This window comes from Plectropomus leopardus, chromosome 21, assembly GCF_008729295.1.
Source record: "Plectropomus leopardus isolate mb chromosome 21, YSFRI_Pleo_2.0, whole genome shotgun sequence".
Classification (NCBI taxonomy): domain Eukaryota; kingdom Metazoa; phylum Chordata; class Actinopteri; order Perciformes; family Serranidae; genus Plectropomus; species Plectropomus leopardus.
The window spans coordinates 8414397-8440449 of NC_056483.1; the positions used below are offsets into that span (position 1 = coordinate 8414397).

At 40.0% G+C, this 26053-nt stretch overlaps 1 protein-coding gene across 1 annotated transcript; it reads right to left on the reverse strand.

Annotated features, from left to right (window-relative positions):
* Positions 1 to 18399: 18399 nt before the first annotated feature.
* htr5ab (5-hydroxytryptamine (serotonin) receptor 5A, genome duplicate b) lies at positions 18400 to 25731 on the reverse strand. Its single transcript, XM_042510027.1, has 2 exons — positions 25024 to 25731; positions 18400 to 18761 (listed from the first exon to the last, which is right to left on the reverse strand). The coding sequence occupies exons 1-2, from the start codon at positions 25729 to 25731 to the stop codon at positions 18429 to 18431; spliced, it is 1041 nt and encodes a 346-aa protein (XP_042365961.1). The 3' UTR covers positions 18400 to 18428.
* Positions 25732 to 26053: the final 322 nt, after the last annotated feature.

A 26053-nucleotide genomic window follows, 5' to 3' on the forward strand; every position in this document is an offset into this window, starting at 1 on the left:
TCCATCTATTGCGTGGTTTTTCTTGTGTTTTTTGAGATGATTGTGGTGGAGAGCAGACAGGCACAGCAAGCCAGTATTAGAGAGGAGTACACCAACACTTTTCACACAAAGAAATACATTGTGGTAAGCATTAATACCCATTAATGTAGTCACTTGCGACCAGTGTTGTGTCTGAGTGGGTAAATTTAAGGGTTTTGAACCAAAAACATCCAAATGTAGAAATCCTCCTCTTCACAACTGAATAACTCAAGGCTGTAGCCATGGATTCAACATTGCGGGGGAACAAGGGTTGTTCTGTTTATGTAAATTACTATCTGACAAATATAATCAAGGCTATTAAAGACAAGAACATTAGTTGAATACGGCCGTGAGCACTAGTGTTGGTCACTGGATGAGTGTGTGGCTGCTTACATAGCTCCAGGTAACTTTGCTATTAGTGAGTCTGTTTTAAGCATTTTTTACTACTTTCCCAGAAAGCTGGTGGCAGATTTCTTTATATAGTCATGTGCTCCAGGCACACTACTGCAAATTGTTTATACTATACACTGCTGCATGTAGCTACATGCTAATGTCAGGGAAACATGTTATTTTGGTTAATGATGTTGTTAATTTTTCCCTGATTTCAGATCATATTCCTCCTTGAACAGGAAGTTTGTTCAGGAACTATTATTGGTGATTTTTTTTTTCACAGTAGAAAGTAACTCTTTACTCTTCTACAGTCATCCCCCAGCTGCAATGGTGTGTCTTTGTATCATTCTGTGTCCCCTCTCTAAAATCAGAGGTTTTTGTGGGTCTGTGAATGCAAACTTTTATATATACTATTATTATATATACAACCCTGAGTTGTACCTTGTATAATTTCCATGTGACAAAACATTGATTGATTTTGATGCCATTTGCTCATGATTTTTTCAGACAAAGGTCTATTTCAGGTCAATAGACATGGAGAAAAAAAAAAAAAGGCAATCGATTTGTTTTTATTGATTGTGGTGACCAAGAGGTGAAAATGTCTCCCAGTGTTCATTCACAAACAGAGCAGGTATGTCTTTTTTGGCACCTGAATCCAAATCTGTTGTGAAACAAATAAACATTTGGATTTTTGGAGATGTGAAGAAGAACCAAACAAAGCCAAATCAACAAGGAGGCTCTGAGCTGGTCTTTGCTTTATGTGGATTTTGTATTTGTGCTGGTGGCAGTGGTGAGGGCTGTGTGTGTGTGTGTGTGCATGTGTGTGCATGTGTGTGATGTTGTGCCCCTGAGTCAGAAAGCACAGAAGTCATACTGCCATACAGATGGGATTTCTATCCTCAGTGCCTCCAGAATTTGCACACACATACCTACAAGTACAACACTTAAACCTGAATAACAATTTAAAACACATCCTGCCGAGTTACTTTGTCAGCAAAGTTAGAGCTTTTATTGCAATGTTTTCCTCTGTGATAATGTAGTGTGTAACGACACACAAAACCTGTTTCACTGTGCTTCCACTTGTACGCCCAGGAGAATAACTCAAAAAGCTTTTGTGAAAATATTATAAGCAGGAATAAAATCCAACTTATAACCAGCGTCTCATGATAGATGTGAGTCGGCTGTATCATTATCATTACCAGCTTGTGGTAAAGATCAATAATTGCCCTGCAGTTAATCACATCAAACGGCCTCATTAGAGCTGGCACAGATATTGGCTTTGCTCTGGAGTGAATGTCTTTGCATCTTCAGTCTCTTCTGAATTTTTAGGTGCAGAGGCAATATCTCGACAAATATTTTCATATATTTGGCAGCAATTTTTGTCTTGAATTTTGTTTTTTTCTGTGTCCAAAATTTTTTGGTCATTTCCGACAAGTTGTAAATCTGACAGTGAAAGTGTGTATTTTTAAACGTCCAATATCAGAGTCAGTTGTGGGAAGTTATCAGAAGTATCCTGTCTTTTCATCTTCAAATGTTTTATCTTTTCTCGTGTTGCTCTGCTCACTACTCTAAGGCCATTTGCAGTGAGGCAAAAAGCTTCTTCGAAAGGCCAAATGAAAGACTTTTTTTTGTGAAAAGAAGCAGAAAACACTCACTGTGAATCCTTTCTGTATTCCTCTTTGTATCAAAGAAATACTGCCATGTTCATGGTCTGTGATTTCTGTATTTTTTTTCCCAACAATTTCCAATATGAAATGGCCAGACAATCCCAGATGTTAACCAGAGCACCATGATTGTATTTCAGATTGCGTCATCAAACATTTATCAGTTTGGTTCTTCATATATATAATGGAAAAGCAGAAAGTAAAACTGAATTTCTTTCCAGAGTTCGTTTGTTTGGCCTTTACTCTGGACAAAGGAGGCATATTTTATTTTTTGAAATTATATGACTCCCATTATTTAAAATTACTGCATGTTCCCCCTCAGCTCTCTGAAGCGAATCCTCCCTCAGCTGAATGTACTCGCTGTAATGTGTTCCTGTGTTCGGGGCAAAACAGTTTCTATCTTCACTCCTCCACTCTTATTTAAACAATCTACAATACCTGACCACTGAAGAGACATTGCAACATTTGTTACAATTAACGGCGCAGAATTAGATGTATCTACATCCATGCTTGCAGCTTGTTGAGGCTTTACTTTGGCATTGCAGTGCTTTAAACTAAATTCAAACAACAGTATGCTTACTTGCGTCTGAAATTGTATCGCTATGCACCCTGTACCCAATATGTGGGCTATTGTTAAGCATACTCTGTATAAATAAACTGTCGTATTGGAGGCACTGAGTGGTAATTACCACGTCACTACGTGAGGGCCTCCCTGCCAGATGGAGACACGTAACTCTTGCCATCTTCAGCTCTGTTGGCAATTTAAAAAGTTAAATCTTATTCTTAACTTTAAACTGAAGCGTTGCAGAGCGGTCGCTGTCCATTATGAAAGTTTTCGTCCTCGCTTTGCACTGAGAAATATTAATGCTGGTTTAATGTCCAGTGTAGAAATGATAGCAATCAATCGATGATCAGTTCATCCGTCGGTAAGAATATAATCGAACATATGGAATTGATCAGTCTAATGAATCTTTTAACCTGCTGTTCTGTGTTATCAAAGTATATGCAGTAATTTGCTGTGAGCTTTTTTTTTTTTAAAATAATGATTTATTGATTAAATAATTAATAAATGAGCATGTTGACATTTGCTAATCAGCACCAAAAACAAAATACATTTGAAGCTGAGTGGAATGTCATTAGGTTTTGCAGGTATTTGGTTTAAAAATCACAATATTAAAGTATTAAACATATTGGGCTGATGATAGTGTTAGACGAAAAGTTGATGGATATCTAAAGTTATTACAATTCATCCTGTGGGAGAGGTGAGTGTCTTGGAAACGTCATGGCGATCCATCCAATAGTTGTTGAGATACAAACGGCAACTTCACTGTGGTGCTAAAGGAAAGGTGAAGGGATCATCAAAGGCTTTAGGGTACATCCTCTTGGAACCATGAATGTATGTCCAAAATCTTGTGCCAGTCCATTGAGTAGAAGTTGAGAAATTTCAGGTTGTACCAACGTGATCAACAGACTGACCCACTGGCCATATGACATACTGAAAGTTCAGCTTCAAGTATTGTTGAAATTATTGGACTTGTACAATATTTTTTTTCCCCTTTACACATAGAGGGCAATTTTTTCTGTTCTTGAAAACTTTAACCTCAAAGCTCACACAATAAATAACACTGTTGTAGATTTATCTTCAATTCAATAAATCATAGTTGCTTCAACAGAGCCAGCATGTCAGATGAAAGCATTTCACTGCAGTCATGCAGTGAGTCTCTGACACAGCACAAAACACACATATCTCATTCTGCATTTTACACATTCAAACATTTTCACATGCTACGGACCCCATCATGAGGTGTAAAAAAAAAAAAGATAAAAAAAGAAAAGAAGAAAATGTAACAGATGAGATGGCGCGCTGGATTTAAGTGGAATTTATTGGCGGGAACATGGAGCACTCGGATGCTAATTAAGATCGCTGGCTACAGAGAAGGCGGCAATGTGGGAACCATTATCTGTAAATGAAGTGAGACAACCCTTTCAGCAAAGGGTGTCAGTGACATGGCAATTCACCTTGTTTCACCTTGTCTGTACACACACACACACACACACACACACACACACACACACACACACACACACACACAGGCACTATCTATCTATCCATCTATCTAGAAAATGCATCAGTTTATCAAAAGGCTGATTTTCGTGACCCCACATCACCTGCTCTCTACATTTTTAACATCCCACAGTGCTCAGCAGGGAGTCACATTTGTCCTGCTACCTTAAAGAAATAAATCAATACTGATAAATAATAAGTCCTGAAATCTCACACACATACACACACACATACTGACTCCGGTGACCGTGACTGATAACGCTGCAGGCTCTGGAGACAAACACATGAAGCTCTAAATTACATCGTGAATCTCAATTAAGCTACACAGCTGGGGTGTTTTAGTCGTGCAGCACACCATGTTGCACTTTGTTGAACTTTTCGGGGGGTAGTGTCAGCAGATGAGTGAAGCCTGAGAAATGTACACTTTTGCAGAGATACATTAACGGTAATCGGTCAGTGAGGTGGATTCCTTCACCATGAGTGGAAAGTGTCTGCATGATAGCATGTTGGGGGAGGAAGCGTTTGAGGATTCCTGCTTTTATGTTGCTCTCATGGGGACAGCTGCATTATCGACATGAAGTACGGACATCTCTGGGAATTCCATTCAAATGCTCTGCATGAGCTTATTAAGGGTGAAAGAAAAAGACGCAGAGGATGTGGCTGCTCTGATTATTTCTGCCACTGTCAATACTGTCAGTTGGAACTGCCATCAAGTAGGGCGCGGAAGTGAAAAATGCACAGAAGGAAAACATGATCTGTGCAAGCATTAATGGTAATTAGGCCTGTGATGATAAAGACAGCATCCTAATATAGCCTGTTTATATCCATTTAGTATTATATACAGTGGAAGTACATTTGAGGCGAGCCATAGTAATACATTTGTGAGAGAATAATGAGTTCATCAGTCGGGTTTATCTCTTATTCACAAGTACCAGAGGCTCATAGTGTGCTAAAGCGATAATGCATGCCAGGAGGTTTAGCATATATCTCTCTGGAGCCCCAGCATGAGGCTTGATCTGGTTTCACACACCGTTGTCGGTGCACACAAAGCAAGTAGGCAGACGATGATTGCTCCGCTTTGAAGATCATCATGTGCTCGTCCATGCTTTGTTGCCTTGTGCATGCATTTCCTGTGAATCACAGGGCTGTGATGAAGATTTGATTGACCTCTGTCTGGCAGCTCAGTCCTGTTTTGATGATGACAAATGACTCACATGCACACACACACAAATAGACACTAAAACACACACACACACGCACAAGTGGCCAACATAGGAAACCACATTCAGTCAGCACAGTACATCTGTTACTTGTATTTTGTGTTCGTTATTCATGACAGTAACATAAATTTATGTTTGATCTTTTGTCAATTGTCCATTTGCCAAACCACTCCCCTTAACAGTTATTGTCCAATCATAGCTTGGTAACTGTAACTAGGCACGACCTCGCCATTCTGCAGCCTCACCACGTGTATGAAAGGTACGATTTTGGAGTTAGGGAACATAATTGTCTCAGCTTTGAAGTAGTAACAGCACCAAATTGAGGTCTATGTGAAAGGGACATAGGTGGGACAAGTGTGATGTTTTTATGCCGTGTAATGCCTGTGACCCACGGCGTGAGATTTAAAAAGCAGCTAGCAGAAGTGAGCAATTAACTCAAAGAGGAGGAACAATAACGTAATGTAATTGTGTGCAAAATTGGGAAACTGAGATTCGGAAGCTCCCTCTGAGCAGAGGAGATGAGTGGCCATGGTAAATTATATATTACTGTGTTAGGCCGTTGTTATTGTATCGAAAGCGCTACCGATGCTTATGTTACTTGTCACGTCCATCTCCCGCACCCATGCCTTTTTTGCCTCTGCGATGCTGGCATGCTATCTAAAACCACACACTGGAACGGCATGATGCCGCTGTTAATTGGTTCTGTGTAAAAACACAAAGGCACCAGAGAGAAAATAGTGGCCCTTTATTATGATCTCTGTGTAAAAAGGGCTAGTTTTTGTTTGCTGTGATGTTAGTTGCAATTGTTAGCACATCTGTTTAACTTGCTTACTACCCACAGTAGTAAATTAGTTTGCAGGGTTACAGGTTGTGTGTAAGCCAGTCCGGGATGATGTCAGAGATTAAGAGCTCTGTCCAGCCCTTAATTAGATTTGGGGAAGTTTACTGCAAAAACAGCTAATAAGATTGCGTTACGTTTGACTGTGTTAAGTCTTCATCCAAACAGCATTTTTAACTCTTTAACTCTAACGTAAGCTGCGGCGTAGTCCTGCTGCTCCATATACTTAAAGGGAAGATGAGGTTGATTGTTACCAGAAAACTAGAAAAAAATCCATCCACCAACTCTCCTGCCCGTGCCATAGCTGCACCCGCGCTCCTTATATTACGTTGTTACTGGCGTTTCAACCTGACGTTATGCGCATGTGAACGGTTGCGTCTACCATCTGTCAGCGTGTAATTACAACGCAACCAATTCTGTTTTGCCAAGTTCTCAGCTGATGCCGTCCAGCTGTATTGCATGAGGATGTGCAAGGTGCTTTTTGGCATCACGCTCCGATGTCAAAAGCACTGACAAAGCAGAGGTATTTGATAAATTTGTAATGACAAAGGGCTTTGATGTAGATGTAGTTTTGATTGTGGAATGAACTGTCCTTATAAAAACAACTGCAAATTTTGAGTGGTAAATCTGCCACTGCTGTAAGTATAGATTGCATAGGCTACACAAAAAAGTAAAGCTTGGCAGGTGTAGCAACAGTAAGAAGGAGAGAGAGAGAGACTGCAGCATGCTGGCAAATATAGATAGACAGTGTAAATTGGTAAAATTCACTGTGTGAACATTGTTGATGTTTATGAAACGTTTTCCATCAGAGATGTTTATTTTCCAGCACTGTACATTTTCCTCTTTACATCCTCCTTTATAATCACACCTGCTTTAATTTTGATACTATTTCCACTGATCAGAGCTACACTCGCCCACGCAACACTTATTTCCATGATCACAGTCAACATGCTTTAGCTAATGGGACAGCTCACTCCTCTCGAATCTGCCCACTCGGCACATTGTGATGTGCCTAATTGAATAATCAATAATCAAATGAACACTGCAGGCTGCATTTAGAAACTGCTGAAAGAAAATACTCATGTATGAGAAGCTACAAAAAAGATCTATGGATAGTGATTGTCCAACCACTGTTCACACGCTTACTATATCATAATATGATAATACTCTTTTCTTGATTATGGTTCCTCAGGGACTCATACAGTCCCACTATGTCTCTCTTTTGTTATCTCACTTTTAATTCCATTTTTAAAGCTAATTATTAAAATTTCAAGACCTTTGGGTGTAGGATGATCAAACCTTTTAACGGTAATCTTCTCAGTTTATAATAAATAACAGAACAGTGCATTAATTTGACGTTTCCTGCAGAGAAATGGCGATTTATTTCAAGTTCAGTTCTTATCTCGTCCATGATAAGGTGGTATTGAATCTTCCTGGGCTGGCAGAGAGAACATGTTGCTAAGTGCTGCACCCCAAGAGGACATTTTAAGTGAGAAGTGGGCTGTGTGGAGTGGAGTTGGCGTGGAACAACTGTGGCTATAAAAAACCCAAGGCAGGGGTAGACAATGGTGCTAAATACAAACTGCGTAGCAGTTTGGCAGCAGTCAAATATTTTCAAACACTTGTGTATCTCAGTCGCTGGCAATCATAGATAATCAATACACATGATGCTCACATTATGATGAGATTTTGCTGGACATAACCTAAGAATACCACACTAAAGTGCCTGAACATGCACTGCAAACTTGAAATTATCTAGACATTACCTGGAGGAGCTGTGAGAACGCAGATGTCCGAATCAGCTGGATCAGACATTAAACAGACTTCATCCTGCCAGTTCCTTAAGTGCTCATTTATGCTCAACATTAAAAAAGTATATGTTGACGGACAGACCCTTCTGTTTGTACTCTGCATTTTTTCCGTTCATATTTGGGCATGTTTTCTGAAAGCTTGTGGATTCTGACAAAAACAGTGCTACCAGAGATCATGGGGGCAGTGTTGCATAATTCAAGCAAGACAGGACCCTAGTAGGTAAAGAAGACAATGTATTAATGACCTCACAAACCACCGCCATCTACAAAGCTGCATCTGTAAAAAGCTACATTATCACGACCTCCTCCTCATGCCGTGTTTCCTGCATGCGGTACCCAGGTGCCACCCCTCGCCTAAACCAAACTGAGTATTTCCAAGACAATGTGTATGTTGGACACCAGAGCCGTTTAAATCGCTCTGCATTAAGAATTGCCTTCAAGATCAAGAACGTGCTTGAAATCAGGGTTAGTTAGCAGCAATCAGATGTAAACAATAATCAGTAGAAAGCAATAATGGCCTGGAACTTCCACTTCATCCACCCGGGTGTTGTGTTTCTATTATTGCTGATCGGAGCAAGAGTCAATAAATACCTTTGACTTCTGCAGAGTCACTTGAACGGGTGTGAATGCCGATTGTAGCCTCTGCCATTACATTAAAAAGCCAGGTGTTAGCAGGCTTTTTATACAGTGGGAAAGAGGCTTTACACAGACAATCTGGTGTTGTGTGCTACATGTGTAGAAGGGAAACTCCAGACAATGTTCATATCTAATTCACCAGACATTGTCCAAAGTTTATATGGGAAACTTAACCCAACAAAGTTAACATGTTTGTTGGGAGTCGGAATCATACTTGCAGTCTGCTTAATATTGTACAAGAGTGAATGAATTGTCAACTACTGTGTCAAGAGCTTCAAAATCCTTCACCCTTTACTATTAGTATGGTATTTTTTTTGGTTATAATTATTAATTTAATTTTTAATCAGAGTTCCAAATTGAGTTCCTGTTTAGTGTACTTCATGAGACTGATTGCATGAGGTGATTTAATGTAAATTAAGTTGCATTAATTTAACATAATTAATAATTATTTTAAATGATTATTCATTATTTCTGATATTTATATATACCATATTTCTAACAATTGGTGATCCTTTATGAGGTAGAGTCCCCAACATGTTCATCACATACAAACCCAGGGTTAACATGTTTTATTGAGCATCTACTTATCTGTCATCCATCTACATTAACTGAGACTTAACATTTTAGCTGTTATGTGCTTCTAAGCAGACAGCAATGATATGCAAATTCAACATTTCCTCATGCAATTTCAATCTCTCAAAAACAGCAGAAATGGAAACTAACAGGCAATCAGCTGGCCAATAAAGGTTAACACTGCAGGCATTTCAGCAATGCACAATTTGTCCAAGAACCTAATGAAAATGCTACGGTGGCACGCAGAGATATTTTTGCATCTTTTGGATACTTTAAGCCCTGGTGTGGATTTGCAAAACGAATCAAATGAAGATATAACTTTCTTTTGTCTAATTGAAAAAAACATACCAAAGCCAGACGTGAGATGGCATCATAGAGAGACTTGATCTCAATCAAGGATTTACTGATGTTAATACGACTCGCATGATAGAAAAGGCATCAGTTAAGCTTGTACAGATGTATTCCTTCCTCAGAATACCATAGCAACAAGCTGGGCAAAATGTTGCAGTTTTCCAACGATGCTCATCTTGGGAAAACACTAGAAAAAAGTCATGTTTTCACTGTCTGACAATGAGGTGATGGGGTGTTTAGGGCCATGTAGTTAGTTTAATGCCTGCCAATGTACCACAAGCATCTCCTGAATATGAATGCACAGCAACAATTGAATGCAAAACAAAGCCTGTTTTTCCCCTGGGGGACTTGTTGTGGTGCTAACATATGAGCTGTAATGCAGGCTCTTGTTCCAGTTTCAGAGGTTGGGTCAACATGGTTTCTAAGGCAGAGCTAAATCCTTGTTAGGGAAACACGACCAGGGGGATTTTTACTATAAAATCCCGGAGCTCACGGTCACGCTGTTCTTGGAGCCGTTCTGATCATCAGGCAGGGTAATCAACCACATTTTGTTCCTGCGCCATAGATCTCATTCATATTGTAATGTTTCTTCAAGGGAATTCAAACCAGAGGCTTTCACATTGGGGGTGTACAATGTGAGCGGTGATAAAACGGTGCACATCATCAGATATCAAAGTGACGCGTGCAAACATCCTCTGAGCTGACTGAGGTGGAGGGCAACAGCGTAGACTAAATCTGCTGCAAACATGAGCAGGAGGACTGACAATTCATAGTGCCGCTCCTTCTCGAAGTACCACACAACTCTGCCAAACATGACATCATCCCCTTTCTCGATCCTACCCTTGGGCTGGCTCGCCTGCCAAGACAAGTGCCTTCACTCAGGCATAACGTTGCAGTTTTTGTTGAACTTTTGCCGGACTCTAGTATGGAAACCGAGCCAAGCACAAAACAAATGAGGTATGCACAAGTGAGTAGGGAGCACTTTGTCTTTGCGTTTTTTTTCTGAATGGATACGAGTAATGAGTTGAAGGCGGGCAGACATATTGAGGATGTTTCTTGGAGTCTTAGAAAAACAAACGTCTCCATTTTTTAACATAGCACTCGCTCACATCCTATATAACCCAGGTGACTGAAAATCTTCACAGACATGTACGGAGCTTTCTTTCACTGTCTTGGTGCCATAGCAACAGAGCATGAGGCTTCGTTGGTTTATCTTTACAGTGCTGAGGAAACAGGGGAATCACCTGTTTCTGCCTCTGCAATGAAATAACTGAATATCACTACTGTAACCTCTTTGTCGTTGTTTCCCTGTTCCTGTGTCTGCATCTCATCTCTGTTTGTATGCACGTATCTCGTCTCCCTGATGAACACATGGTGAGACTTCCCACAGCTTACCATTTACCCACTCTGAGCAATCACCTCCTGAATTAGTTTGCTCGCCATTTCCTGAAATCTCGAAAATTACAACGCCACCTGCCTGATCTCACCGGGAGCCAGCCCTCGCGTAACAGCATTTAGACTCATCTGTCTGTGCTTTTTCAAAAAACTTCTCTCTCAAAGGTCTCTCTGTTCTCTCTCAGTGTCTGCATTGGTTTAACCAAGCCCACTGGGGTGTAAAATTGAAATGCAGACAGTCAGACAACACAAAGATAAGACTGTTTTTTTTTCTTTGACTCCACCGCAACCAAATAAAAAAATCATATTTTTGTTGCGAGGAGAGGATCTTTGGAAACAAATTATGCGTACACATACTGTATCTGTTATCACAAGAGGATGCGTTACTACTTAGAAAGGCTTCAGAGGCTGATGGAGGTACTCCAGAGTGCTTCCGTTTAAAATGTCATAGGCTTATCTTAATTCATCAGTGGGACTGTAGCACAGCAGCATCTGCTGAATCTGTTTGAGATTCTTCCCACCTACATTGTATTAACTATTCATGTCCTGGCAGAGTGAGTTATTACAGTGAATGACAGCGCAGGGGTCAGAAGAGAGAGGAAGCAGAACATAAGCAGTGGATCAGTGTTCAGAGCGAGCACATCACATTAATGCTCACGAATTCCTACAAAAGACTGATAACTCTAAGCTGTACTTAAGAATCTTGATGGCAGTGTTTCCCTCAGGTTTGTTTTTTCTTTTGAGGAAAAGGAAAACTTAATTCAAATATTTTATATTCACACACCACAAGCTTGAGACCGTTTCTTATTAAGTTTTATTATGGACTCTAGAGCTGTTGGTTTAAAGTTATGGGTACATTTTCTTTTTGTTTTGTCTTCTTTTGTATCTGGGGAAAACATGTTGCAAAACACTATTTATAACAGCTGAATTGTTTTTGTCATTTGCTTTGATGTACAGGCTATAATCCCTCTTCATAAGCTTATTAAGCAAAGATTTAAACATGGAATAAAACATGTTTGGCCTCATTTAGACTGTATGTTTTTCAGCTACAGCAGGATGGCTCTAGACACGCAATTGTAGAGCTAAACCTGACTCAACTGTGCCAGTAGAATACGATTTATTTTGTTTTCAAAGTTTTAAAGTCTGAATGTTCACTGTGACAGCGGCATTCACGTCATATAGTAAACAAAAGTAGCGTTAAAGTTAAGAGCACTCACTCCGCAGCAGATTGTGGGGACCAAAATTTTGTACACGCAGAAAAAAAAAAGACTTGAAATGATGTTTAAGGTGCAGCCTACATGCAACCCCATGTCGTAGAAATGTCCTTTGCTTAATAATACATTGCATCCATAATTACATTGTGGTGACAAGGTAATTGCACCCTGGATTATGTTTAAAATATATCACTTTGAGTTAATGAAACTCTGTTGAAATTCTGCACTGGACTTGCAGGGAGGTGGTCAGGATGGTTGCCGACCATACAAAGTGTAGGACTGTGTAACCATAGTCCTGTTTTGGAATATATTCTCCTGTCTGTGGCTGGGCTTAGGCAATTAAAGTATGCTGGGGAAAGATAATGATTTCAGTTAAATGTTAACTAAAAGATATAATGAAGGGAAAAAAATCCTGCAGTCATTAACAGTGAATACTGATGTGCAAGATTGCCTATAGCAGAAATGAAATATGTTGTCTGTGGATGTTTTGCTGATATGTTCAGTATCAACACTTCTGCGACTTTGCCAGTTATGCAAATAAGCAACATTTACTCATTATGTTAATAGAAAATGTAATTTGCTCTGCACTATGTTTCCCTCAAAAACATATTTGCTGTTTCAAATTAGTTTTATACAAACATCATTTCTGGAGACAGGGCTGAGACATGACAATGTCTCTGTTGGTCTGTTAGTTGATCCTCCTCGCTTTGATCAAAATTGAAACATTTTAACAACTATTGGATGGTTTGCCATGACATTTTCAACAGACATGCTTGGTTTCCAGATCCATTGCCCTAAAGAGTGATCTGTTGACTTTTCTTCTGTCTCCACTGTTTTGTGGTTTTGAAATCGTGCTAGTTACCAAATGTTGCTAACACACAGATTTTTTAAAAATCTTGTCAAATTAAGTGAGCAATTTGAAATTATTAATGTCTATCAAAACAGGCTGTTCTCATGCAATGTTTGTACACATACTTAGAAAAGTAATGCAACTTAATTTGCATATAACCCATGTAATCATGAGCCAGTCATTAGTGTGTAATCTACATAACAGTTAAGTCTTCAATCCTGTGACTATTGCATTGACCGGAGTAAAACTGTGAACGGAGGCAGGCGATGGTCACAGGACTTTCCCTGAGGAAACCCACGTTCGAAACTGTGTGAAACCAAGTGAACTTTATTATTTTACGGTTCTCCATCACCATGGTTCTTTCCCTAAACCTGACCTACATAACCTCATGTATCACTGATGTGGTGCTAATTCATTAGCAGTCATAGAGTGTTTTATGCATTCTGTAAGACACTATAGGCCTACTAACCATTGTAAGAGGATACAATGATTCAGTGCAATGTTTTGAGTAGTTTGAGCAGTTTTGGATAGCTTGCGTGACCATATTTAGAGAAAAGAAAAACAAGACTCGAAATACATTTAGAAGCTATAGCTTCTACCCTTCACTTCAGCAGTGCTCATGAATTAAAGTATGAAAGAAGAAACTTTAAAAATCCAGCAACCACTGTCCATCCCAGTTCTGTCCTGAGGCAAAGAAAGGTTTATCAGCTTGTATCTTCTCTGGAGTATTTTAGAATTTCCATTTTCCATTCTCCTACAATCACGTCTGTTTTGCCCCGAGAACCTGAATTAAAAGCGGGCAAGGAGTCGAGCACAGGGTGAGAAAGTGAGAGCGGTGCGCTCATTCAGATCACATATACATACGCTCACTAGGATCCTCCTCTCCACAGTCCTGCTGTGCAGTTTCTATTTGGATAATACTGAGCTGTCGCAGAATAACAAGTGGAACAACAACAGAGTCACACAGTCGCCGACGCCTCAGACAGCATGAGACTGAGCCCACTTTGTTCTGGAGATAAGAGAGACAAGGCAGTGCGGGACATCTGGTCCTGTCTGGTCATTCTGCACTACATGCCTCCACCACATGCACCTCGCCATTATGTAAAGCCTGTTTTATTGTTACCAGAGGCTAGTGTTGGCACACTGGGGATATCTTTGTTTACATACAAACTGACTGGGATTTCAAAGAAATACTGGTATGTGGTATATAGAAAAACACATGCAGAAATATTTTAATATATAATAGGTGCTGTCTCACAAGTGCCTGTATTAGGCCACATATTCCATTTATCATGTTTTTGCTTAGAGTATGGTGACAGAGTGTATTCCATCCCTGTACATGTGTCATCATGAGGCTGCTTGTGCATCTATTTCTGTAAAACTCAGTGGCTAAAGCAAAGGTTTGCCTTGCCAGAGGCATCTGGTTCTAATCCTAAGTCAGTTTAGCCAAGGCGCATTTTCATGCATGCTGTCTTCCCTGAAAACACGGATGGATGTGCTCCTTTGAACAGGAGCAGGCTCACTCCTGGCTCTGAAATGTGTGTGCTGGCAGTGGTACCTTAGAGAGATAGGATACGCCAATGCCTATAAAATGACCCACAGTAGTTGGGCTATGATCATCCTAAAAATGAATTAGTATTTAAACTAAACGCTGAATTTTTCTCATTTTCAGTCATTTTTTCCTTTCTCTTTTTGTGCTAGTCTACACAGGCATGTGTGTGTTCGTTTGTGAACGAGTGTGTAGCCAACTGTTAGCAAATATCTAGCGGTATGCCTCGTGGCTCAACCTGAAAAGCTGTTTCTTTCATAAGCTTTCTTGTCAAGGTGCCAAGCTTGACGCTGTGTATCACAAATCCATGTCTCGTTTATTGTCAATTTTATAATCCAAGACTTCTGTGGAAGAAAACATGCACACATTGAAAAAACACTGACACAATTACAAATGATGTATCATTCAAAATTCCACTACGCTTATGTCCATTTTTTTTTAGGTATTGAAGTATGGATTTCCCAAATAGTTTTTTTTCCGCACTAATTTTGAACATAAAAAATGGAAACAGAGATGGATGGTAAATAACACATTTCTGCAACACTTTGCATTTCCTGAGCTGGGTCACCACACAGAACAAGAGCTAAGAGGGGCAACGGGTGAATAATCAGCCGTCCTCGGGCAATCTGGAGAGCCGTGAGAAAACATTTCAATAAGTGAATCCTGCAGAATACCGTTGGCTCAAGTCATGCGATTTATACATGAAAAAAGTGCTCAGAGTTAACACCATTACTGTCACTTTTTTTGACCATATCTAATAATGATTTCTGTTTCTTTCTATATTCCATGCATTTCATTATTTACCACAGAGAACTGTTTTTTTTGTTTGTTTTTGTTTTTTACTAGAACCACCATTACTGTTAGTGGGATCATTTTTTTTCATGTTCTTCATTATGACATATTTTCTGTTTAACTTGATGATGTAGTCTGAATTATTTATATTTTTTTTAAGTATATAGGCTTTTTCTTAGAAATATAGCACATATGAAAGTACAAAGCACTCTTACTCGTGTCCTTTGAGGTCTGACTTTTTAACATACAGTTGAGTATAACGTGAAAGTACAAATTAAGGTAAAAGGCTGAGGTCAGGTAGAAATGAGGTACAGTCTTACAGTCCTGTTCTAAAGATTGTAGTCTTAACTTAGTGTATAAAAACTGTGTTCATTTTTTATAGTATTCCATTAATTTCTTTTCTAATATTAAAGTCATGAACACTATGTATCTCTAAATTGTAATTTATTTTTTAGCTAAAAATGTCAGAGTTTTAACATCTTGTTTTTCATGTAATACAATTGTTTGTTTTGACGTGTTAGTGGCATGTCTCTGGGGATGGCGATGTCAATTGATCAGGCTGCCACTTTAATTCAATCTTAAATATCTCAAAAACTATTGGTTGATATGAAACTTGCTATGATACTCATGAAGTACCCAGTACCCAGTAGATGAATCCTAATGACTTTGGTGATCCCCTGACTAGCACCATTTATGTTTCTCAGTGAGATGTCTTGAGAGAAATTGCCATGAAATTAGCTCATACGTCCATGTCCCCCTCAGGATGATGAGTAATAACTGTGGTGATCTCCGAACTTTCTTTCTAGTGCCATAATAACGTTTTAATTTGTTATTTATGTTCAAATACCTGCACCAGCTGATATCTGTGTCCAGTGCTTATTAGTAGCAAAGAGATAGCTGTGGCAAAGAGGCATTATGTTTTTGGGTAGTCCGTCTGTCCATCTGTCCGTCCGTCCGTCCGTCCCAAGTTTGGCACAAATGTCCACTTGGACCCACTTTGAACTGATTGGATTTTGGTGGTCATAGGTCAAAGCTTAAGGTCACTGATCTTGTTGGTCTCATTCTTGTGACCGTGACATCTCAAGAACACGTTGAGTGTTTTTTTTTTTTAATTTGGCGTCCACTTGCACTCAATGATGAACTTAGATTTTGGTTGTCAAAGGTCAAGGTCAAAATGACCTTGAATCAGTGTCATTCGTATGAATATGACATATCAAGAACACCTTGAGGGAATCTTTTAAAATTTGGCACAAATGTCCACCTGGACTTAAGAATGAACTGACGAGTGGTCAAAAATTAAGGCTACTGTTTTTTTGGCTTTCACTCTAGAATTGAGACACTATTCATGACAAAATTTCACACACGTCTAACAGGGTATAATGAAAAAGTGATGACTTTTTATATTCAAAAGGTCAAAGGTCAACTTCACTGTGACATCATAATGTACTGCAAAAAAGCTTTTCTGGTCAATATTCAGTACCATATCTCAATATCTCAGGCAGAGAATGGAGACATTAGGGTCAGATACTACACTGGTGACACTAATCTTAAACCTGTGCAGACTGTATAGATCTTTTGTGCTACTACTTAACACTTAATTCTACAGTTCATCTAAAGAATTCAAAATCACCGAATTTGGAGATACATGGTTTTCACTGCACAGCAATGTTAGATGCAATTGTTAAAAAAAATGATCATCTTTATTCAATTTGTGAGACTTTGTTGCTCTCCAACAGGAGCTCACGTACATGTAGCACAACTACTTGCTGAGGATCAATTTATCATGCTTGATTCCTCACATTACAGTACATTACACAACATAATAAAGACTCACTTTCTCATTCTATAGTGTTGAACACTTTCAGTAGAAAGTGGCAATTTGTGCAGAAGACGGGGGAGTCACATAAAAACTTCATTATATCAACTGAAGCTTTGTGTTCTGAGTCCATTAGGGATATTTGTATTGGTTAACATTCACCTCTCTGACTCCCATAACCTGCGTAATATAATATAACACCACGAGTCGTACTTTAAAACATGCATCTTCTCAGTGCTTTAGCTTCTTCGTACAATAAAGCAATACTGTTTTTTATTTTCCAATTTAACTCCTATTGAACTATCATGAATCTATTGTTGCCATAATGCTTTGAATAGCTTTACACTGGCTCACACATCTTCTGTAGATGGTGGTTACTTTATTTATCTGGAGTGAGATGTGATAATTCGTGGCTGCAGTTTCTCCACAGTGCATCTATTCAGAGATAGTGGAAATAATAACTTTTTCTGCTGTTTTCCTGTTTTATAAAAGGCATGGGAGTGTGTAGGTGTATGTGCAAAGAGAATTGGTGTATAGATAGTCAGCTTGAGAGGATACACTGCACATTTATCGAGAAGTGTGTATGAATAAATTGCATGTGGAGCCAGGGAGTTCACGTTTACCTAGCTGTAAGGTGGAGGTCTTTTTTATTGGAGGGCTTTCAGGTCAGATAATCCGGCTTTTCTATAATGAAATTATTATTTTTTTAGTTGAAATGTCACCAAAGAATGAGCATTTTGTTGTCTAGTTTAGAAAATAATCCACAGTTTGTTCTTTATTATTATTTATGAGGTTCTTTGTGCATTTCCAAAAGATTTTTTGTGCATTTCTTATTTGAAATTATTCCCAGCGGCTTTGCAATATTATGATGGAACTGTTTATGAGGGAGTTAATGTGGTTTCCTCCCAAATAAGCCTGAAATGGCAGAAGGAAACCAACATGTAGACAGCATTGTATCCACTTCCACTGCAAAACAACCAATTTATGCCTCTCTTTGTAGATACAGTAGCTCTGAAACCCTCCTCAGTCCGGCTGTGAGGTTACCTCAAGATGGTAAAATACAAAACTAAACATAAATAAAAACAACACATTTCTAAAGACAGTTTTTCAGACATTGTCTTGGGTTATCATCCATCTGAAGGATGATTGAGTGATGGATACAGACAGGTCAGTCCTTCTCTGTCTGGAGGAGTATCACTGTGGAGTGCATGCTGGTGTAGTGTGTCTGACGAGCGTGCTGAGTGGCTCAGCGCTGCCGGGAGAAGAGGTTCCTCAGGGCATTGTTGTAGTTCTTATTAAAGGCGGTGTATATGAGTGGATTAAAGAAGGAGTTGGAGTAACCCAGCCACAGAAAGATGCTCTTCCAGATGGGCGGGATGTCACAGGAGCACAGCGGGACGATGAGCTCGGTGATGAAGAAGGGGATCCAGCAAAGTACAAACACGCCGATCAAAATGCCTACCATAAGCGCCGCCTTTTTCTCCTTCTGCTCGCGCCATGTGTCGCCGTCTGTCTGGAAGGTCACGGTGGCGTGGCGCACGGTAAACACCATCTGTGGCTGATGTGTTTCGTCCTTTACCTGGGAGGGAGAGAAAAAATCAGTTACTCCATTGATTGATTAATCAATCAACAAACCTGGTTAGTATTTGAATTAGAAAAGTCTTAAACAATACAGGCCATTTTAGCTGCTCACAAAAGATGGATTATAGGCTGAAAAGAAGTGTGAATCAACAGGTGGATCAACAAACCAAAGCTCATTTTTGCATTTCACACACACACGACACAGAGCATAAATCCAGAGCAGTGTCTTAATCTGCATTTTCCAGCAGCCCATTTTGTGCCGTTTCACAAACAAACTGCGCAGCTGGGAAAAGGAGAAAAGAAAATGCCAACATTAATCTGCTGACTTTTTCCTCTCTTATTTGTTGCCTAGCGCAGCTCAGGGCTGACTTTATTTTTTGTTTATCAGGTGAAGTTGCCCGGGTCGTTCAGCAGCCTAACAGCTTTTATAAAGACGAACCGTCTCTCTAAATGTGTCGGAAGTAAAACACACAGACTAAACTGTTCTGTTTACATTTAAACAAGAACCTGCACCCGGGTGGAGAAAGTTGTTCACTCTGGAGCAAATGTAGTTGAATCAATATGGGTCAGCAGGGCTTATTCCTGATAAGATGGATGAAGCAAGTCCATTTACAGCAGAGGCCAGAGGTTAAAAGCATAGTGCTGTTGGGATGGAGGTTTCAAATTCAGTGGATGGTTTAAGACACCTCAACATTAGATGGTGCAGCAGCTCAAATGGGCACTTAACTGAGGATCCGACTTTAAATATTGGATCACTGATGAAGTTATGCTTTACCTTCGAACTAAGGAGGCGAGACTCACCTTAAATGACTCACTTAATCTTGTTTCCTGTCATTAAATATATGGAAAATGTATCCTTCTCAGCAACCTGAGAGCTAAGTTTTTATGAAGCAGTTATCCTACTCTTCTCCTGCGTTAAAAACTCAGACCTAAAATTAAACATGTAGCTCAAAAGAGTAGATGGTTAGCTTATTCTAGCATAAAACTACCTTTGCTCTTTCCAAAGCCTCTTAAGTTTATTAATAAACATGTTAAATTAGATTGCAGATATAAAAGTGAAAAGTTGTGGTTTTTCGGGAAATACTGTTTCTTGACCAACAAAAGCCGGTAACAGTGACTTCTCGATGTTACACAGCCATAGCATTGCTTGAGATGCACTGTCACGTAGCTAAGTGCAAGTTAACAATAATATAATGTTAAACCTTATGTATGCTCACATATAAGCACAAAACAAGGATCCGGACAATGAAGATGGTAAAGCAGACAGTTGACTGTAACTGCCTCAAAATAATACTTATGTTTACATGTAACAACATAAAAGAGGTTGGCCTCAAACCCGTCTAGTACAAAACTCAATTGCCTCAAAATTATACATCTATAGGCCAAATAAAATATTATGAGAGACTGGTTTTCCTAACACCATTCACCATTAGATGACAGACTTAGAAGGAAAATAATACATGTTTAAATGGCATATGAACTGCATTTAACAGGCCAAACACACTCAAGTCAAGTTTCTAGCTCACCAAACCATGGATTATTTATAGATTACTGCAAGTTATTTGACATGTTTATCACCAGTGCTTGTACCTCATGAACAGGAGTCTCCAAAATCATTTGTCAGACAACCTGTTCCTTTATTCAGTCAGCACTGCCGAGGCTGAAGAACCTACAGACGCACTAGATAACGTTGCTGTTGTTGGAATATTTGATGCTTTAGTTTGCGTTATGCAAACAGCTGAAGAATTTATGTGACACAAGTAATGATGTAATTGTTTGATTTTGCACATTAAGATCATTACTGAATTTATAACAAATGTAATGTGATTACAGTAACCCAAAGATTGCTTACAACGTGGTCATCTCAAGTTTGCAGGGTCCTAAGTCTCTAGATATACACTAACGTTGAGAGACGGGTAATATTGGTACCTTTTGCAGTTCAGTTTGCAAAGGAACAGAGGGATATAGATGTTTCCAATGCAGTTTGAATTGTAGAAATCCATTTAGCCACTGTAGAGTTATCCATGTCTTAAGTCAAGAAAACTGACCTGCCCACAAATTTGAAGGCGGAAGTTTAAAGGGGTATAACATCAGTATGCTTTAATGATTTCAACATACTGAAAAACCCTTTGAATTTTTCATATAGTTTTATAATATGTTAAAAGGGTATATGGGTTCAACAAATAAACACAAGTTGAGCTGTTGAAGGTCAGGAAACTCCGTTCATCAGTGTTTAATCAGTCAGTTTTCATATTTGCAGTGACAGTAACCATTTTCTGAGGGATACATTTTATGGCTTTTAGTGCTGTAGTGTAGAGTTATTTGTGCATCTAGGCCAAGTATCTGTGCACCTCACCTATCAAGAGTCTCTATTTCTGGTGGCATGTGTATGTGTCTTAATGTCTTTGAGTGGGTGTTGTTGATGGATGAGTGCAGGAGGTTTATTATCTTAGATGTGAATGCCGTAGCTCACATCACAACTCCACGCAGGCACTTTGCAGGGCTCGGTGCCTCAACTCTTGGATGTACGCTGGGAAATGATGAGAATAAACTTTAGCTGGATAATGAGACATGTATAATACAACCATAAGCTGCGAGTATCTCTGCAGAAAGCAAAATGACTAATAAAACATATTCGATTTAATTGCTAAAGCAGCAAGAGCGATTGCCTGTGTAATGAAACTTGACATAAAGTTGTTCTACCTAAGCAATAAAAGACACGGCAAATTCATTCGACGATTGGTCCTTCTTGACCATAAGCTCCCAATTTCAGGCCAACTGATGTCACACTTGCATAACCAAGGGGTATCTTGAGGATTTGGGGGATTTTTAAAGTAAACGCATCACATAAATGAAAAGAAAAAGAGCTTCACTGTGTATTTCCTGAGAATCCGTCTGTGGATATTTGCCAAGTTCTCAATGTTCAGGTGCCGAGTGATTATCATAAGAACCCTTTCATAGGTAAAAGAAAAAGCTCTCTGCTCTAAGATCTCTAAAAGTGCCGTAATCTCTATCTCTGAAGTGTTTTGGGGGCTTTTCAAATGCGTTTTCTACCATAAGGGTAGGTGAAAAGTGAATGCAGACTCAGTTTTCACAGGGAAAATTTGACTGTTTAAATGTTTGCTCATGCCCGTGGAATAGATCTAGACCTTTTTGTCTGTTGATTAGTGAAACGCCAAAGCCAAGAAGGTGCAGTGGCCCATTAAAGATGCTAGAGGTGGTATTTATAGCCTTCTACCTTCTGCCTACGCACATTAACAAGCTGGTGGTGATGAGCAGGATTGCTGCAATTATTTGTCCGTATGCTCATACATCGGATACTTATGTTTCCCTGATTACTGTTGAATAGCTCATCAGCCACAATGATAAATAATTGCTCAGCAACTCATATTTGTGGGTCAGGGGCATCAGTCGGATGACAAGGAGAGGAAGGAGAAAAATTCATCATTAGATATAAGACGGGTGTCAAATAAACTGCTGGCGGACACAGGTTTTTTTGTACTCAGAACATGTGGTTTATTAAAATGCAAAACATTTCAACATGAGCGGTACATTAAGTCCTGTCAACCAACTTTGCTTACTCATGTACAGCTCATCACAGTGGACCTGCTTATTCGAGCTTGGTTTCAAGGACAGTCCATCTACATGTACCGAAGACCAAGACCAATTTGCATGTGCGAATTATACCAGAACCTTTTCTTTTAATTTCCAAGGGTTGTTATCAACAATGGTAGTAGATCAAAATGCACCTGGACTCAATTGGATAGACCTACAACCAATGGGAACGTAGCACTGAGCAACGGACAAATGTAAACAGCACGCAGAGATGAGCTGTGATGGTGTAGCATGGATATGTCTGTGAACGAGAGTTGCCGTTTTAGTACTTAAACAGAGAGTTCCACATCAGCTGCAGCCGTCTTGGCTGCTTTTTAGATTCCAACTTAGCGCTTCTCTTTTTTTATGCTAGGTTTATGCTTGCTGTCATCACATATATCACATAAAGCATCACATCAAACAGGCCCCGCATCAGATAAACTGTTGTGATTGGCCCAACCTGGTCCAGTCTAGCTACAGGTCTGCAAAATCTTTTGTTACTGTCAGTCCTTGTAGTGTATTTCTATTAGATGCATGACTTTTACTTCATGCACAACCAAAGCCCTGACATGCGTTTTCTATTGCCCAATCCCTCCCCTCTTAGTTAGCATTGCAAAGTCAACAAGCTTGACAAAAGGAAACATGGCAATGCCGGTTCCACTTAACCAATGGATGTATAAAGAGAGCAGGACACAGGATCAACGCTCGACTTTGAAGTATATAGACATTGTAGTCAAATAATTACAATCTCCAGGTCCAAGACTTTTTTTCCTTAGACTTAGATTGTGAAAGGGACATCTGTAAATCAGCAAATCATTTGTTTGAGGTACATTAACCTCCCAGTAAAAAACATTTATTAGCCCTTTTTTAAATCATTATGTCCTAAAAGTTGTAAAATTCACTTATAGCCAAGTTTTTATGGAGTTTCAGCTCTCACGGAGGATGGATTCTGGTCCTCTCCATGTCTTTGCATCTCTGCGTCTAATAAGGGCTTTATTGTGCCACTTAGGGACCAGATTATTTTTCGACTGGTTGTGATCTTTTGTCCCATGATCAGCTCTGCCGGGCTTACACCAGTAGAAGTAGTCAGTGTTGCTCTGTATCACATTAATGCTAATGGAGGGTTAGTGAGTTTGCAGCACAGTCTGGTGGGCTGTAAGGACTGGACGTGGCATGTACAGTGTTACACTGTCTGGAAAAGTCTTTCCAGGACTCTTGTATTTTGTGGCCAAGCCTTAAAATGTGGATTTTGTGACTTAACAACCGGGTTTGTTGTGGTGACAGCAGGTGTCAGACTTTCAGCTAACATGAGTGATAGTTTACTGTCACAGAGTAGTGTTTGCCTCTGTGCTCTCATATGTGGTATCAGTCATTTTACTTAAGCCTGCTGGGCTAATACGTGTGATGGGGAACTGAACTGAAAACATATATTTTTCATTGTACATATTTTCATTTATGTGTTGAGCATTGAGCTGTATATGCTTGTTTTTTGGCAGGTTCTCACCATGGGTTCAATATCAACAGATATTTTAGGCCCCAAAACAGCCCACTGACAGGCCGCGGTGTCTGTCATGTAGGCGCTCTGTATTTTTTGTCTCGTTGACTGTGGAATTACAATGCAACAGCCTTTTGTGATGAGATTTCTGAACCTAACTGGAGTGTGTCTTGTATTTATTTATTCTGTCCAATGTTCTGCACAGCCCTGGTTTCCCTTACTTACTGCTCCTCGGTAAAAGTTTTCCTCAGTCTCTGTACTAGTGTTGACTTCGTTTACTAACTTGGAGAAACATTTCTCTACCAATGGCCCCTTTTTCCACATTTTCTACACTCAGATTCCAATGCTGGGCATTTGCCCGGGGACATGATGCTTTTCCTTCTTGCATCAGAGCACTTAGTCCTCCGCGTGGGCTTGCTCTCCTCCATGACTTATCTCCTTGCTTACTTCCACCTCTCTTCGATGGTTGCCGGGATGTCACCCTGCACACTAAATGCTCCCTGTTGGTCTTGCTTGTTTATCTACTGTGCTACGTCCTGTGCTTGTCATACCATTGTGTGGCAGTTTCCGATTTCAGGTCAGACACAAGCTGTAGTCTCCGAAGTCAGGACTTGAAAATAAGTTCAGCATCGTAGCCCATAACTAAGTAACTAAGTGTGCTAACCAGGAAACTGCTGGCCTACACTGTTTATGTGTACTCCGAACATGTGGTTTATTACATCCATTTAATGAAGTTATTAATGTTGATGCAAAGATTTTCTTTTTTATTGTAAATGCATATCGGTTTCAAATATCATTAGCTACTAACAATCGGTATCAGCCCCGAAAAACCAATATCGGCTGAACCCTAGTCTGTTTTATTAGTAATTTGAATCATTAGTTTTTGAATCACACATTCATCACGTCGCTTCATCCTGGGATTAGCACCACCCAAGATGACTGTGATTGGTTTAAAGAAATACAAACAACCCAGAGCGGTTTTTCCCCTTTAGCAGAACCACAATATGTACTTCGAGACCTTTCTCTACAGCGCAGACACAGTGCTGTGGAGATAGGTCTGTGTACACAAGACTACCCAATATTAAGAACAAGGATAGTTATATCATGACTCATAAGGACTGAGAGGTTATTTTACGAACATTTATTTTAAAAAAGAAAAATTAGTAATCACCTCAGCCATGGGTGTTATTGTGTTGGTCTTGCGGGAGCCAATCCGAAACTTGGCAGCCTTGTAGATCTTCCAGTAAACAAACAGCACCACACAAAGTGGCAGGTAAAATGCTCCGAAGGTGGAGAAGATCGTGTAGGACGGCTCCTGGCTAACCTGGCACTTCATCCCCTCTGTGTAAGTCTCCCCCCAGCCGAAAAGAGGCGACAGGGAAATAATGGAGGACAGCAGCCACGTGAGTGCGATCATCACATTGGAGATCTTCTTGCGCGTCTTGAGCGTGTACTCCAGGTGCCTGGTGATGGACCAGTAGCGGTCCAGAGCGATGGCCGTCACGTTCCAGATGCTGGCCGTGCAGCAGAGCACGTCGAAGGAGATCCACACCTGGCACAGCACGCGGCCCAGTTTCCACAGCCTGCCGTTCAGCTCGTGGACGAGGCTGAGCGGCATCACCAGGGCGGCCACCATCACGTCGGAGATGGCCATGGAAGCCACAAGGTTGTGGGGCACCCGGTGGAATGTCCTCACCCTCAGGATGGTCACCAGCACCAGCAAGTTCCACACAAAGGTAGCCACCACCAGCATTGCCAGTAATGTAAGAGTGAGCACGCTGAAAACGGAAAAAGGCCGGTAGATGTTTCCCCCGGAGTCATGGCCATCCAGAGCTCCACTGAAATTGGCTGTCAGTGTGCTGGTGTTGGGATACGTCATGGTAACTGCTCACGGCCCTGCAGCCAAGGGCCAAGACAATTCAGAGACAGTTTCTGCAGAAAGTTGATGCATTCTGCAGTGGGGAGAGAAAGGAGAAGGAACAGCTTCAATGTGACTGTTATAGGTAAAACTCACATCTCTTTGTATCAATGAAAATTCAACAACATATGCAAATGGTTGAAGATGCTATACTCACAAAAATAGTAGCATTTGCCACTGGTTTTGCATCATTGCATAAATGCAGTAATATACATCTCTGTGTCATTCACAGGAGAGGTACTTTAGTGATTTGCTCACAATAGTAAAAAGCACTTGAGTTTCT